The sequence below is a fragment of the Trematomus bernacchii genome, unplaced genomic scaffold (assembly GCF_902827165.1).
Source record: "Trematomus bernacchii unplaced genomic scaffold, fTreBer1.1, whole genome shotgun sequence".
NCBI lineage: Eukaryota > Metazoa > Chordata > Actinopteri > Perciformes > Nototheniidae > Trematomus > Trematomus bernacchii.
The window spans coordinates 14,104,366-14,119,340 of NW_022987582.1; the positions used below are offsets into that span (position 1 = coordinate 14,104,366).

Below are 14,975 nucleotides of genomic sequence, written 5' to 3' on the forward strand. Positions count from 1 at the left end.
AGTAATGCTAAAATGTTGGTCGGAAAACCATCACACTATTTCATGAAAAGAGGAAATAACAGTTTTATGTACTAAAAAGTGCGCCAGTCAACCTAAACAAAACATTGGAAAAAAAACAAAAAACTGGATGATTTTGTTTTTTTTAGCCTGCTTTTTGCTATTTTGTAATTTTTTTATAAATTAAAGAAAAAAAACACTTTCCCGCCAAAGCAACTCTTAAAAACAACATTTTATTTGTCATTTTCTGCATTTCTGTGACTATTTTATGCGTGAATTAATTAGTTTTTGAATACGACAAAAGACTCATTTCAAGACGTCTCCTAAGGCTCTGGGAAACATCTAATGAGGAAAACAATGAATTGAAAATCGCGAAAATAATCAACAGTTAATGGAAATTGATTGATTTACAGCAGAGAGACACGGGAAATGTGCTTCCAGAACAAACAAAGCAGAAATATTAAAGGCAGAAAAAGGCTGATGGGAAAATGACTTCTAACAAAGCTGTCTTGTGAAAAAGCAACAACCTTTCTGTACAAAAAGCAGGGGAAATGGGGAGTGTGGTTTTAGAAATGAGAATAGGTAAAGACAGCACTATTGAAATAAAATAGAGGCAATCAATCATCACAACCAGGCCAAGAAATCTACAGTAAGTCAACACAACAGGGTTTGAGACTGAAGCCTCTCAGGCAGTGAGCATAGACAGCGCTGAAGAGTTCTTGAGTCCCAACAAAAATCAATAAGGTATCACACTTATTGTTGTAGAATCACTGGTGTGCAGTGCGATGGGCGGATACACACTCACTTTACTTCCAACACAAGAGCCAGGATCCCTGCAGCGATGGGAGCAGCGCTGGATGTTCCTGGAAAGTGTGTGACACAACCGCCCCCTACGCTGGTCACTGTGACCTGCAGGACAACACACACCACGGGTTAGGGGGTACACATACCTGCCTCCAAAACTGACATTCCAAAACAACTGTGAACATTAAAAGACATTTCTGTAAATACACCAGTTAGCGAAGAGGTTTGTTTTTATCTGTAGTCCCTGGACAGATGCTGTAAACTGTCTTCTCATTTATGTATGAGGGAAACTTATTTTCTACTGAGTTTCACTTGCAAAACAACATTTTGTCTCATTTAGATTTTATTATATATTTTCCAAGAGACACATAACAATAAAATTGCAATTCAATGCTCAAACTCAAAACACAACAACCAAACAATAGAAGTAGAGGTAGGGGAGGGATAACAGTATTCATTTATTATATTCATGTGTTTCTATTTATGTGAACACAAGCATGTACAAGGTCTTGCATCAGTACATCATGTGCTCAAAACATACATATACTTTACTTTTTTTATATTGAATACATTTTCAGTATTGTTGCCCAGAGTGAATATTATGGGTCTACTGTATTAGTGTCATCTTTTTTTTTACAAAGGGAAGTGGTTGTGATGATTTTAGTCTAGGAATGACCTTAAAGCAAAGTGTTAGTTTAAACAAAACAAACGAAAATGCAACATGACCAACTTTAGGTTTCGAAAAAAGATTTGGATTCGGCTTGAAATACGTATATTTGTTATGCAACCTAAGTTTCGTACATTACTTAAAACAAATTAATTGAACAGAAGACTCGAACAGTGGCCCTTCTGGGTGAAAATCCTATGCCTGTATGACCCATCTATCCACCCCGACCTCCACCCTACACAGACTTTGATTTGAAACTTTTAATTTCAGTTTTTGATGTTTGTGAAAATCATACATAATCTTGGAAAAAAATGTTTTCCTTTGTAGTGTGATTTACAAAGCTGCTTGATTTAATGTGAACATCGTTTTAAGACTATTCTGGCTATATCCAGTTCATTTCTTATCAGTACATAGAGTATAAAGAGAGGTGAATGTGACCTTTTCTGTCAAACTCCTCCTCTGAAACAGAATTATTTGAGTGTTTAAAGAATCCAGCTTTATAGCAAATCAGGCCAGTAGAGTTCCCACACTGTAGCACCTGCTGTATCAGCAATTAGAACATGTTTTACACTTAAACAGTTATGATCATTTAAATAAAACAATAGCAACATGTGTCTGGTGTGACCACCTCATAATATGAGGCTGAAAAGGGCAGACATCACAGAAGACAGAGGTGATATCACACGGATAAAAATGGCCCTTTCTGTTTCTGTAGCCCTGGAGTTAGCGCTGTGTTTCCTCCTGTTCTTCACTGTTACCTCTGCCATCAACACCTCGGCTCCTTCTTCTCTCTTTTCTCTCAGCCATTGCAGCCGCGCTTTACCTCCAATTAACACTCGTTTGCTTCTGTGTGTCTGCGAGTGTGTGTGTGTGTGTGCCCAGCAGTCACCTAGGTCATTTGGCAGGCCTCTATAAATATCACACCAGTCGCTGCTCTTTAACAGGCCTCTCGCAGCTCACAGGAGCCAAAGAGCAGGTTTGCTGGCACACACACACATACACACACTCATTAATGATAAACACTGTTGTTAGATGTGTTAGGCGATACATGCACACTAACCAGAGGTAGGGGGCTTCCCACGCTGGCCCCTGTCAGAGTAACGGCCATCACACCGGGGCAGGGCTCGCCGAAGTGGGCGGGCTTCCCCGTTTGAGTGACAGCGCCAATGGCTATAGTGTAGATGGAGTTAACATAGCCGTCGGCGCCGCAGTGGTCGCGCTGCATCCCACCGTTACCTGCCGCCCACACAAAGACGCTGCCCTTTCCACCCCGGCCCTGACAACACAAACAGAGGGATGTCAGAGTTAAAGAGCACGAAGCGGATTCATAAAGAATGTTTCCATCTAGCGGTCAGCAGGGCCTTTCAAATGTCACACATGAATATATCACACTGTATATATTTACATAGGGAGGAAAAATAGGACCTGCAGTTCAAACTAAAAGGGAATACATGAAATAAAAAAGAATTGATGGAAAAAAGATGATATTGATGCTAACTTCTTACCCTATTTATTCAAAAACCTTTGTGGATAGTACTGGTTGTACAAAGTGGAGGATATAATATTCAGTTTTTTTGTGGTTTTCCTGAGATTTCTGAATTGATTTAAAAAAAAGTGGGAGCCGTACAATTTCTTATTTCAATGAATTCACAAGCACAGATTGCAGAAATTGAAAATGGAATCGAAAGTAAATTGACCTAAACACCCAAAATGAAAGTTCCTTTTTTCTCTGTTGATGAAAACAGGTAAAAAAGAGACTTACATTTATCAGAACTAGCAACTCCCTCTGGATGGAACCTTTTTAATTTGAGCCTTTGCAGTCCATTTACATGCACACAAACCTATATAACCCACTACAGGAAAGGGAACACCCCAAAAAGCATAAAAGGGGCCGTTACAAGCACATGCAATTAGAGAGAAGTCCCATAGACTTGTCAAAAGATCATTTCTATATAGCCACATTTTAATCAGATTAATAATCATAATTCGTAAATCCCTCTCTAGTCTGAAACATCTGCAGGACTTTTTTTGTAAAGTCTTATAGGTGTGTATTTAAATCCCTCTTTATAATCCCTACACTTGACATTTTCTCCTTCCACTCTCAGCCCAACTGACAGCGTGAAGCTCTGCTCTCCGTCTGACAGACAGCAGTGTGAACGAGGAGATGAAAGCCGTGCCTCGTGAGTTCCTAGCCGAAGGGCCCGCGCTGTCAGGCTGTGGGGGCCGTCCATCTCGGCCCCGTCGTCCCGCGGGCCCCAGCTGCAGACGTAGATGTCGATGAAGTGCATGTTGAAGGTCAGGGCTGTGGCCTCCATTGCATCGGTGACAGAACCGGCCAACAAGCGGATACCTGGACGGATCCAAAAGGTCACAAAAAACATTCCTTTCAAAGATGTTCCGAAAGAGCATTTAGCATCCTGGTGCTTCTGCAAAACAGACACAGAGATTGTGTTTTGAAGTTGTAAAGCTAATGTTATATGCCAACAAAAAGTTATAGAGTTTTGACACGATACTTGAGTCGAGAATGCGTCACACACACATTGTAAGCCCTCTTCGAGTAGCTGGCTCAGAGTGCAGTAGAGTCTCCTACCGTCTTTTCTCAGTTGTCTGTTATCTGTGCCTATTGTATCTGTCTGATTCATCTTGTTTCATATGTGTGTGTCTTCTTCGCTCGGATCTCACTGTTATTGCCTGATTCTTATGGCTATACTTTATTTGTTATGCATTAACTCCACTGCTGGATGTTAACATGCATATATAAAGGGTTATTTTAAACTAGGTGATTTTAGTTTTTTGATACGTTTAAGCTTGATGGTCTGGGTCAGCGTAACTGATTATATTTGATTATTTAGAGATAATGATTTAGATTTTTCTGCTGGATTGTGAGTCACCACAATGTGCACAAAAACCTATATAACACACTGACTACCGGAAAGGGAAAACCCCAAAAAGCATAATAGGGCCGCTTTAAATGTACTCATACTCATCCTGTGATCTATTATTAATATACTAATACAGATTATAGCCATTTTAACGAACCTTTCATAGCAATGGGATACATTTTGATGACTGTGAAGTGTTCACATTTCAAAATAAAACTTGAAATGTACATTTGATTTTGCACTGAAGGAGATTCTTAAGTTTGTCTTGTGATAATATTGTAAAAACAAAAGGAACAAATATCTCTTCTTCTAGTTGTCTTATTATAATCTGCTTGCCATTCATCACAATGTATTCTAAAGGAACAGACAGCATATTTTGTGTGACAAACATACATCCATTCAAGCTGATTCATTCGGGCTTAAATAGTTTTCCTTCAGATGATTCAGCACGTTCATTTAGCGCCTCCTTTCAAAACAACATCAAATCTAACAGAAGCATAGAAATTCACTGAGGCTCTCAGGTACCTTTCCCAAAGAGAGGCATACCGAGAGGTAAGGCTCACAGTGAGCATGCATCTTTCATTTGGGTCTTGGCCCTTCATCTCCTGTGTGCCAGACTCTGTTTAGGAGTCGGGATGGAATAGACTCAGCAAGGTGAAATTAATACTAACTCTGGAAAGAGATTCCTGGTCTTGCCTCACAAACTGTCTTTTTGTGTAGATTCAGTCTCTGGCTAAAGGTCCCAGAGGTCAAATGTCAGAGTTCAACCAGGGGATTCCACCATTTCTACATCCTGATCAAAGTGAATGCCGCTGCCTTCAGATCAGATCGCTGCGAGACATTTTCTTACTCAAACACATGATGTACTCCTCATTAACTTGTGATTTATGGCGCTCTTAGAGTATCACATAAAAATCTTTGATTTCACAACACAGAAATGGCCTGTCTTGTGTGTTCGGTTCAGTCATCCCATCGCCGATGTTACAGCCAACACTAAAAAAGCTATTACTGGAGCTCCCACCAAAAAAAGAGCTGTTAAATAGGGTCAGCACGGCTCAATGGCAGCCAGTCACCGTGTCGTGGGTCTGTCACACAAACCCAAAACCATACATACACAGGACATAAATGGTAGGATATCACATACTCTTTTTAGAATGTAGTAAAGATCACTTAAAATCAAATTTCAATTTATAGACTTTGAAACAGACATATAGCTTTAGCTTTTACGCGTCTATCGTTCTTCCAACCCAATTGAGATTCAAGCACGCCCATTTAAGCCTGACAAAAACATCGATGCAGTGTCCGAGCGCTACGAATAAGGTGGCTACAGAGCATCTTTTTCAAAGTAGATTGAAAAATATATGTTTTTTTTTAACATTAAGATACATTCTAACTAAACAAACAGGGCACTAGCACTTTGCTTTGACATTATTTCCAATGCAATACCAAACATTTTAACACATTTTTTCATTTGCTTTCTGAGGGAAAGTTAATTTACAAATCTTTCTCATGCTTTTGTATTTTCTTATTTATTTTCTTTATTATTTTTGCATCAAAGTAAAAAGAGAAATCTGTTTGATTTTTAAAATATTGTTCATGTTAAGCATTTGTTGCTCAATTTTCTTTCTTTTCTTTTTGGCATTATCACACAATGGGGACTACTTAAAAAAAATGATGGGCCTTAAACAAGTATTTTTGAAAATGCCATGTCAAAGCCATGGCCAATCCACCCACAATGCACTGCCTCCCACTGTCTTGCTAAGGCTGTGTTGTTTGCTCACCTCCGATCCTGGCATTGAAGGCGATGCCCACACCGCAGTAGGAGTTATTGGCCTCCATGGCAACTTCCCCTGCACAGCGAGTACCATGACTGCAACAGAGAGGGATGAGATGTTAGACACTGAATATGCAGAGATGTGTGCAGAGTTTTCGGATGTGTTGACCTTGCAATTACATACAGAACATGTTTATTTTATGACTGGTTCAGACATAAACCAAGCACGTTTAAACCAAGAAAAAGCATTCTGCAGCTGATTTTTTTGTTCTTACAGAAGATTCAAAAATGTATTGTCTTAACATATACACACTACGGTGTAATTATGTAATCTATGAAAAACTAAGATCGCAAGTTCCTCAACAGTGCAATTTACAAGACATACAAAAAATGTATTAAAAAATAATAATAAATATAAAAATAGTGTAAGCTCAGATGTTAAATAGTCTTATGGCCTGTGGGATGAAATTGTCCCTGAGTCTGGTGGTTTTTGTCCTGATGTAGGAGAAAAATAAAGCACTTTATGAACATTAAAGAATGTAAACATGTCTCAGTAGAGGCACAAAATACACATATCAACCTTAAAATAAGCATAATATGTCTTCTTTAACTCAAGTTTTAAAGTAAATAAGTTACTGCAAGTCTTTATGACTGTTCTTATTGTATGGTGACAATGTAGTACTGATACAGCGTGCAGAGCAAAGGACAAGGAAATGCATTATTAAAAAAACTATTTGAAACGAGAAATAAGAAGAGATTTTGGCAAAGATTGTTTATAATTAACAACATTTTAGTGTCTGCTTTTTTTGCTAACGATATTGAATGGTGACATAGCCACAGTTAGTCTTTAAAGACGTCAATGCCATCTTATTATCATCTTGTTAGTTAAAAAGGTTGTTGATGAACATATTTCTTCATAGTTTGTAGCATGTTAGCAACTAACATTAGACCAGATTATACAATCTAGTTCTTAAACTTTGTCTCGCGTCTTTGTGGCAAGACAGGATAAATGGTCAGTTCACTGACTTTCAAATAAAAACATGTTTTGAACAACTGTCTTTACCTATTCTCCTCATCCCTAACTGGCATGGGATCATGAGACAGACCGTGTGAAGCAGCCAGGTCGAAACTGGCGAGGGCCTCCTGTAATCCAAACGGGAAACAAATAGAACACGGTGAAACCCTCGACAAAACAAAACATCAGAGTGACATGACAGGAAAGGAAGAAATCCCCTGAAAAACTCTCGATACTGGCACTTGAATTAGTCCGTCAACCATTTTTCTCCTGACTGACGGCAATCACTGTCACTGAGGGGGAAGCCTGTGACTGTGTGGTTTATGTGAGCCTCATAAAAGTGAGAGCATGTTTGGATGACTTGTTTGCCAGTGTATATAGGCATAACGCGAGGAGGATGTCTTGGCAGGATACCGTACAAGAGCAATTATGTATCTCTCTGCAGCCAGGCTTATCCATGCCAGACAATCTGCTCTGACAAAGTACAAGTTGGCCTGTGTGCTTCAAACTGCGTATAGGATTATAAATGACAAGGCAGGCGCAAACAGCACTGCCACTCCACATATGCTTTATGGCTCCAGCGTAACACCAGCCTAACAGAATAAAACAGCTTCATCACTGTATGAACGTTTTATTGTCTCAGGTTTTAAGTAATAGAGACGTTGGGCAGTTTAAGGGAAAGTCAATACACACATTTCGGTCCATTGAAATCCGAGCATGGTTGTGTAACCAAGCAGTTATTTTGGAAAACTAATATAAAAACCGCTGAATCAGAACTTACACTGCATACCCATCGTGCAAATCTGCTGTAAACAAGATCACTAGAATAATAAGATAAGGTTTTACTGCCTAGCTTAAATAACATCTCAGTGAAAGACGTTATTGTAAAAATAAATTCTCATATTTTAAGTTTACTTACAAAGTTTTTCCTTAGGTCCTTGTTTGTGTGATCCAGACCTGAAAAAGACAGAAAAGAAAACATTTTAAATTACTCAATAATTACATTACAATCTTGATAGTGACACTGACATGTACAGTGGCCTAAAGGGGAAAACTTGCTACAACACTTGCATTAAGAAAAACGTGCTGCACTTTAAAAAACAATGCAAATTTAAATAAACAAACGTTGTAAAACACACGCAAATGAAGAAGTACCTTCACTTTCTATCTTGTTCTTTCTATTTGCATCGTTTTTTAAACGATTCGCGTTTCTCCTATGTAAATGTTTTGGGCCGTTGTAACGTGTTTGCACCTGTCGGCCACCGTAGAGATGTAGAGATTTCAATATTTCCGTTCAGTAAGTGCACTTAATGTTTTAATATTTTCTGTTGAGGCAGAGCTTTTCAAGTCATTTGAACTTGCAGTGTGGTAGACAGGTTATTACAACTTTGAAATGTTGAGTACCCTACTAATTGGTGTAATTAATTTGCCAAAGTGTAACGGTGGAGTCTATTTTTCAAATCCAGTTTGTCAAGATCAAAGCGTATGACAAGAGCGTATTGCACATGACTGATGGATGAGTGAGCGGACAAACAGGCACAGAATAATCCCTTCCAAAAATGTTATGAATGTATGAATTTTGGGTATTTTTATTTCTTATTATTCTTCACTTATTATTCTTCCACATCAGGTGCCTTTCTTTCTGTTGCCCCCTTGCCTTTCTCGCCCCCTCTTCTCACCCAAACCACCTCCTCCTCCTCCTCCTCCATCTCTGCTGCATCAGGGCTCCTGTGGTCTCAGCTAGAGACAAACGAATGAGGGCCCCAGGAGGGCCGCGCCCGCTATGCCAGACATCACTCTCTCTCTCTCTCACACACACACACACACACACACACACACACACACACACACACACACACACACACACACACACACACACACACACACACACACACACACACGCACACACACAGCACACACACACACACACACACACACACACACAGGACCTGCCAGCCTTTGTCCCACGCAGGCAGTGCCTCCGGGTTGTCATGGTAACCTCCAGTGTGTTTTTGCCGTTGAGGCCTGATTGTGTTGAGCTCAGGCAGGATGGAGCTCTGGGTGGGTGAACCTCATTGGAGCCTGCCTTGCCGTACCATGCTGTGCCATGCCATGCCAGGTCAAGCTACTACATATTCTACATAACCACTGATGCTTTATTCTCTCCCCCATACATCACTTTGGGTCTTCATCATACACACTTCCTCATTTTCCTGTTGTTAAGTACTTTACATACAATTTGTTTTTGAATTATATTTCTCTCTTTCAATTGTATTTATCTTTCCAACTGGCAAACCATGGGTCTAAAAAGTGAAACCAATGAGAAAGTGTAGTGAACCAGCATTCTTTGAAATGGCCAGCAGGGCCTTAACTGGCTGCAAGGAGCAATACGATGTATAGAAGTCTATGAGAAAATGTCCTTACTTCTCACTTGATTTATTACCTCAGTGACATTTTTTAAAGAGTGTATGGTTTCAACCACTAGATTCAAGTCTTTGAGTAAAACTGATGATAAAGCAGGGTATGCTTTATGGCTCACATATCAGTGACAACTCTCCACCACAGCTTTGCTACCACAAGAGCCGCGTTCACACCGCAGTACTTTTCCCACTTTAGTTCCGATATAGTTCCGAAATATCGCGTTCACACCAAAAAGAGCCGGAACTAAAATTAGTTCATCAGAACCTTTTTTACCCCCCTTGCTAGAGAGCAGGTACTTTCGTGGGAGAAAAAGGTTCCTATGTCTGATTCCTAGTACTAGACTCCTGGTACTAGGATGGGTTAAAAGCAGAGAACAAATTTCACTGTGTGTGCTGTGTGCTCTGCATGTGTGACCATTAAAGAGGGGTTTCATCCCTCCCAATTCTTCTTCTCTGATTGGCTGGGCGGAATGCAAATCACGCCCCGTAAAACTCAAAAAAAGTTTTGTGAAGCCGCCATTTTATTATCCTCGCATTAGCATTATTAGCATTAGCCCAGCGCACAAACGCAGAAAGACTAACTTATGGCAACACAAAATAAAACATGGGGTGGAGATGAGGAGGTGTCGGCGTTCTGGCGATTTACTCGGAAGGCTTCAGTAGAAGCTGCTGGGAGTCCCAGCAGCTTCTACTGAAGCCAGTCCCCAACTCCGGGGACATCCGGCCGGGGACTTCGGGTGGCAGGATACGCCGTGAAGTTGTTTGCGGCCTGCCAGTAAACCCAAAGCAGAAGAAGAAGAAGTGACGTCAGCGGCTTCATTTGCCTAATCCTTCCCCAGGAACTTATTCCGGTGTGAACGCGATCTGTACTTAGTTCATGAGAACTAAAGAGTTTTCTCATGAACTAAGTTCTCATGAACCTTTGTGGGAAAAGTACTGCGGTGTGAATGCGCCTAAGGTCGGCGTTCGATGCAGTGTCTCTGTCACGCTGTTCTTCAGCAATAAGTTGTACCTAAAGATACTCTAAGGAGTTGACTGTTATTTATTTATGGTTAGTAAAATTAGTTTTTAGCATTTCTTTCACTGTTGAAAAGTCAATAGGAAAGCTACGCTAAGCTAGCTAGCATGGTAGCTGCTAATGGTACATGCATTACAGGGTCTCACTCCTCTCCACCCTCCACACCCAACCCAGTCTCACGCCATTTCGTGTTATAGTCACGAAATTAATTTAATCTATTGATTCGTGTTCACCAACACGATTTTCGCATTTTTTTCGTGTCACACGATTTTAAAAACAATGTATTTCTATTGGTAGTATGTTTCGTGCCTGCACCACGTCTTTTTGTCAGGTCGGGTCTTGGAATACCAGAAGCTGTGTGGTTCATAAACACATTTTCTTACTCAATATCTTACCCTCAGAATCAGAATACTGAAATCTGTATTTTTTTTAATCTGTTTTTCCTTCTAATTTGTTATTATTTACATTGCTTTTAAAATCGTTCTGTGTTACACGAAAAAAATGGGAAAATCGTGTTGGTGAACACGAATCAATAGATTCATTTCGTGACTATAACACGAAATGCCGTGAGACTGTGTTGCCACACCAGAAGTCTACAAACCCAAGGGTGATGTCGAGATGACTATCCACTTCTGTTATACAGTCTATCATTTTTACCGTAATTGGAGGAAATGGATGCCAGAAACCAAAGACTGGGTCTCTCGACAGCGGTGGCGGCCTATTTTATTTCCTGGGATGTATATAAAAATGTACAAGCATTTGAATTGCATTCTTCCAACAGCTTTTGACTACTTCTCTAGGTCTCCATGCACTGAGATGCAGCTCAGAGTTCAGATACCTTTTTCAAACTGTTTTTTATGTTTAAATCAACTGTGGTTTAGCGTTTTAAGATATTTTAAATATCCTATTGTCAAGGGATAACATAATCTCTTGCCAACTTGTATCCTTGCCTGAGCCAAGCTGGATAACCACACAGGACACAAGGCAGGGGAAGGATGCTGATCAGGTCTTTGAATATTTTTGATTTAAAGATATGTACTGAGTGATGCTGCATGATGTCTTCATATGGAATTCAAGTGATTTATAAAATATTTATAAAATGTCAGATATATTTTCCAAATCCCCCTTCATGCTGATTAGTTATACTTCAAATTATTCAAACTTTATCATCAGTGAAATCAGGAGACTCTCTTATATCCTTTGCTCTTCTCTTTTGCTCCAATATTTGTCTTCTTCAGGTCGGAATCTCAAACCTTCAATTCTCTTGATGCCACTTGTCTAATCAAAGTCTAATCACCAGTTAGGGAGAACCTTTCAACCTTAAAATACACCTGCATATGAGACTGAAACTAATCTTTTCCAGTGTGTCTGACAGCCCCTTAGTACATGAGTGCAGTACAAACAGTGTGGATATCTACAGTTTCGCAAGAATAATTGTTTATCTGGAGGAGGCAAAGGAGCCTGCTTTATTAAGATTTCATATTTGTTTCTACTCAATTTGAAAGAAAAGGAACCTCAGAGTGCACTCACGAATGTTATTTGTGTGCGTGTGTGTCAGAACTTCACCTCAGCGTTTAAAAATGAACACCAATAATTCTGCAAATATGTGATAGGAACATCTTTGGGGATGTTACCGTCAAGCTGCTCAGGAGCAAACCAGTTACAAGTGAGCAAATGATAGTTGGAGGAAGAAGGAATGGAGAGGCAGAAAAGGGAGCGGAGGGGTGACTGCTACTATCACGTCTTAGTTTGTTTTACCATTCATAATGATAGGATGAGTTGTCTTAATGATCACTGTGATAATAGGCAAGAAACAGTTAAGCTGCAGATGACAGCTGTTTATAGCGGCGCAAGCTATAGGGGAGGTAACCATAGAAACAAAACATAGCTGTTTTCACCGCATGGCTGTGGTTCAAACCTCCAGGCGAGCAAAGAGAAAATCCATATCATGTAAATGCATATTTAGGACGTTTATTTATATGGCATATTTCAAACTCAGTGGTATTACATCTAAAATAGAAACAAAAAACATTGAACACATTAAGAGAATCAGTAAGTGCAGTATCAAATGATAACATTATCATTTCATAGTATATAAGTATAAATAAAATGTTTTAAGTCTTGTTTTTGGAACAAGTATTTGTAGCATAGTGAAAAAATCAGCATGGTGACCTGCTTGAAAGTAGGTTTTCCTACAATCTTTTTGTTAGAGTGTGAAAGCCGCAATGAGATCTATGTTTTTTCTCAGTCAGTACTTAGTCAAAAGTTTTTTAGGACCTTAATAGCCTCTCAGTACAAAGATGGGGGCATACTCTTGGTAGAAAATGAGTCAAAAATAGTGTTTAAATTTGTTTGATATCCTTAATATTATATCTCTGCCAGGCTGTGGAAGGTTCAATTTTCGAGCATCCTTCCACTTGTAGATAGTACTCTGCAGTGCACGGATGTGTTATTCGGATCAGGATTGAAACATGCTCAGCAGGAGCATGTATGCCCAGAGGTGGTGTGTCACAGGGTCAATTTGAGCATCAAAACACTGCACCTTCAAGTATTTATAAGGATGATCTGAGTGGAAAAATGCATTCACTCAGGTGCATTCACTCAGATAGCACCATACTGCCATAAATACAGCCATAAACACACTCCAACACAGTTCAAGGTCTTCTGAGAGTGAAAGTAGAAAGCCACGTCCTACAGTGAGATGAAACACTGTAGGTGGTGGAGCCAATGCAAAACCTTCCATGAATACAAATGCTTTCAACCTGGCTGACCCAGTCTAGATTGTGATTGTGCGTGTGTGTGTGTTTGCCGCTCTGCATGTGTGTCAGCATTCAGCGGCAGCAGCTGCACTCTATCTCCTTTGCTCCCGCAGCATTCTCGCCGGTCCTCAGGGTCAAACACACACAAATCAGCCACAAAGATGTGTCGGAGGCCATTTTGAGCTGACGGTGAGTCGTGCCTGAGCCGCCACTGAGACAATGAGCCCACATCACTTGAGAGAAGGCCCCCGCTACACCTAGGGCCCCCCCGGCTGGCTCTCACCGTTTAGCTCTCCTCTGTAGGAGTTACAGTAGAGAAAGAAAAAGCAGAAATCCACAGGCTGCCTCTAAATGCAGGAGAGTAGGAGAAGGTATAGAGGGAAGAGTTTTTCTGTAATGAAGCTGCTCACGGCTTGCAAGTGTGAAAAAGCAAAGGAAAGGCGTGCATGCGTGTGTGTGAGAGAGCTGAAGAGAGACAGGGGTGTGTATCACCACCCGCCGAGGGTGAGACTTCCTGGCCCTACACCTCCATCTCATTAATCAGCTCGGTATTTAAGAAGGGCTGGAGTGAACACTTGCCTGTCATTAGCCGGCTTTGTCGAGGGTGTGTGTCCGTGTGTTTTTGTGGGTTTAAAAAGTGAAGAGAGAGATCTTTGGGAGGAGAGATGGTTTGATGAGCGACAAAGAGTGACACAAAGGAGAAGTTTAGGGAAGAAAAGAGATGTTTTGTTTAGAGTGGTGGGGAAGGTAATAGAAAAGGCATTAAAGAGAAGGGAAATGATGGTGAGCAAAAGATGCAGGGACACAGGGACGGAGCAGAGGGTATGCGGGGATGGAGAAGAGGTTGACTTCTAAAGTGGGACATTAGTATTCAAGCGGCACGCGTCCACCGCCCCCCCCCCCACACCCCGCTGCCCCTCTGCCCAGCGGCCAGCTCTCCTCCTGCGGTGGACCCAGACACCGAGCTGGAGGTGGCAGAGGAAGTGTGTGTGCATTGGGTCTCCAGTTCATAGAAACGCTTCCTTCAATGGAGATCTCCACTTTAGAGAAATGTATTTCGTTTTTTTACTCGGCGTGTGGGTTTCAGTGTGCTTGCAGCTGGTACATTACTGTCACCTGTAATGTTGAATTTCTGTCAGTCAGTGAGCAGGACTTGAAATTTGCAAAGGTGCAAATCTGTGAAGTGCCGCCCGCCTACATACACGGATAATGATCCAGGAGGGCAGCAATAAAGTAGAGCCGTAAGACAGTGAGCGGCAGAGATAACACTTTATGATGTATGCAAAGAGTAGGTCATACTATTCTGTTTTTGCCAAAGAAGCTCATATTTTACATCATAAAATGTACTTGGGGAATTGTAATAATAGCTTACTCAAAATTGACTCAAAACTAGAGATGCACTGATTGCAAGCTTTCTTTGCTGCTTCCAGAATCAGATTTTGTAAAAGCCTGCCATTTTTGGCCCTTCGTGAAAAAATGTAATGTAATTGTATTTCCAATATTATAAAACATTTACTATTTAAAGACTTATATTTTCTACACTATAAAAAAAATAATGGTATTGTTCAAATTACGACTCAATGGTCACGCCAAAATTGGAAGAACGATTTCCCAACATGTTGCGATGTACATGAATGCA

At 40.5% G+C, this 14,975-nt stretch overlaps 1 protein-coding gene across 1 annotated transcript in view; it reads right to left on the bottom strand.

The window, feature by feature from the left end:
• The window catches only part of LOC117480740 (furin-like protease kpc-1), a 188,891-nt gene that overhangs the window by 72,518 nt on the left and 101,398 nt on the right, over positions 1 to 14,975 (bottom strand). The window contains exons 7-12 of the mRNA XM_034128181.1: positions 8,059 to 8,096; positions 7,188 to 7,267; positions 6,132 to 6,220; positions 3,646 to 3,818; positions 2,529 to 2,744; positions 803 to 906 (exon numbers count right to left, since the gene is read on the bottom strand). Coding sequence (XP_033984072.1) covers positions 803 to 906; positions 2,529 to 2,744; positions 3,646 to 3,818; positions 6,132 to 6,220; positions 7,188 to 7,267; positions 8,059 to 8,096 — 700 coding nt within the window. The remainder of the gene's footprint in view (positions 1 to 802; positions 907 to 2,528; positions 2,745 to 3,645; positions 3,819 to 6,131; positions 6,221 to 7,187; positions 7,268 to 8,058; positions 8,097 to 14,975) is intronic.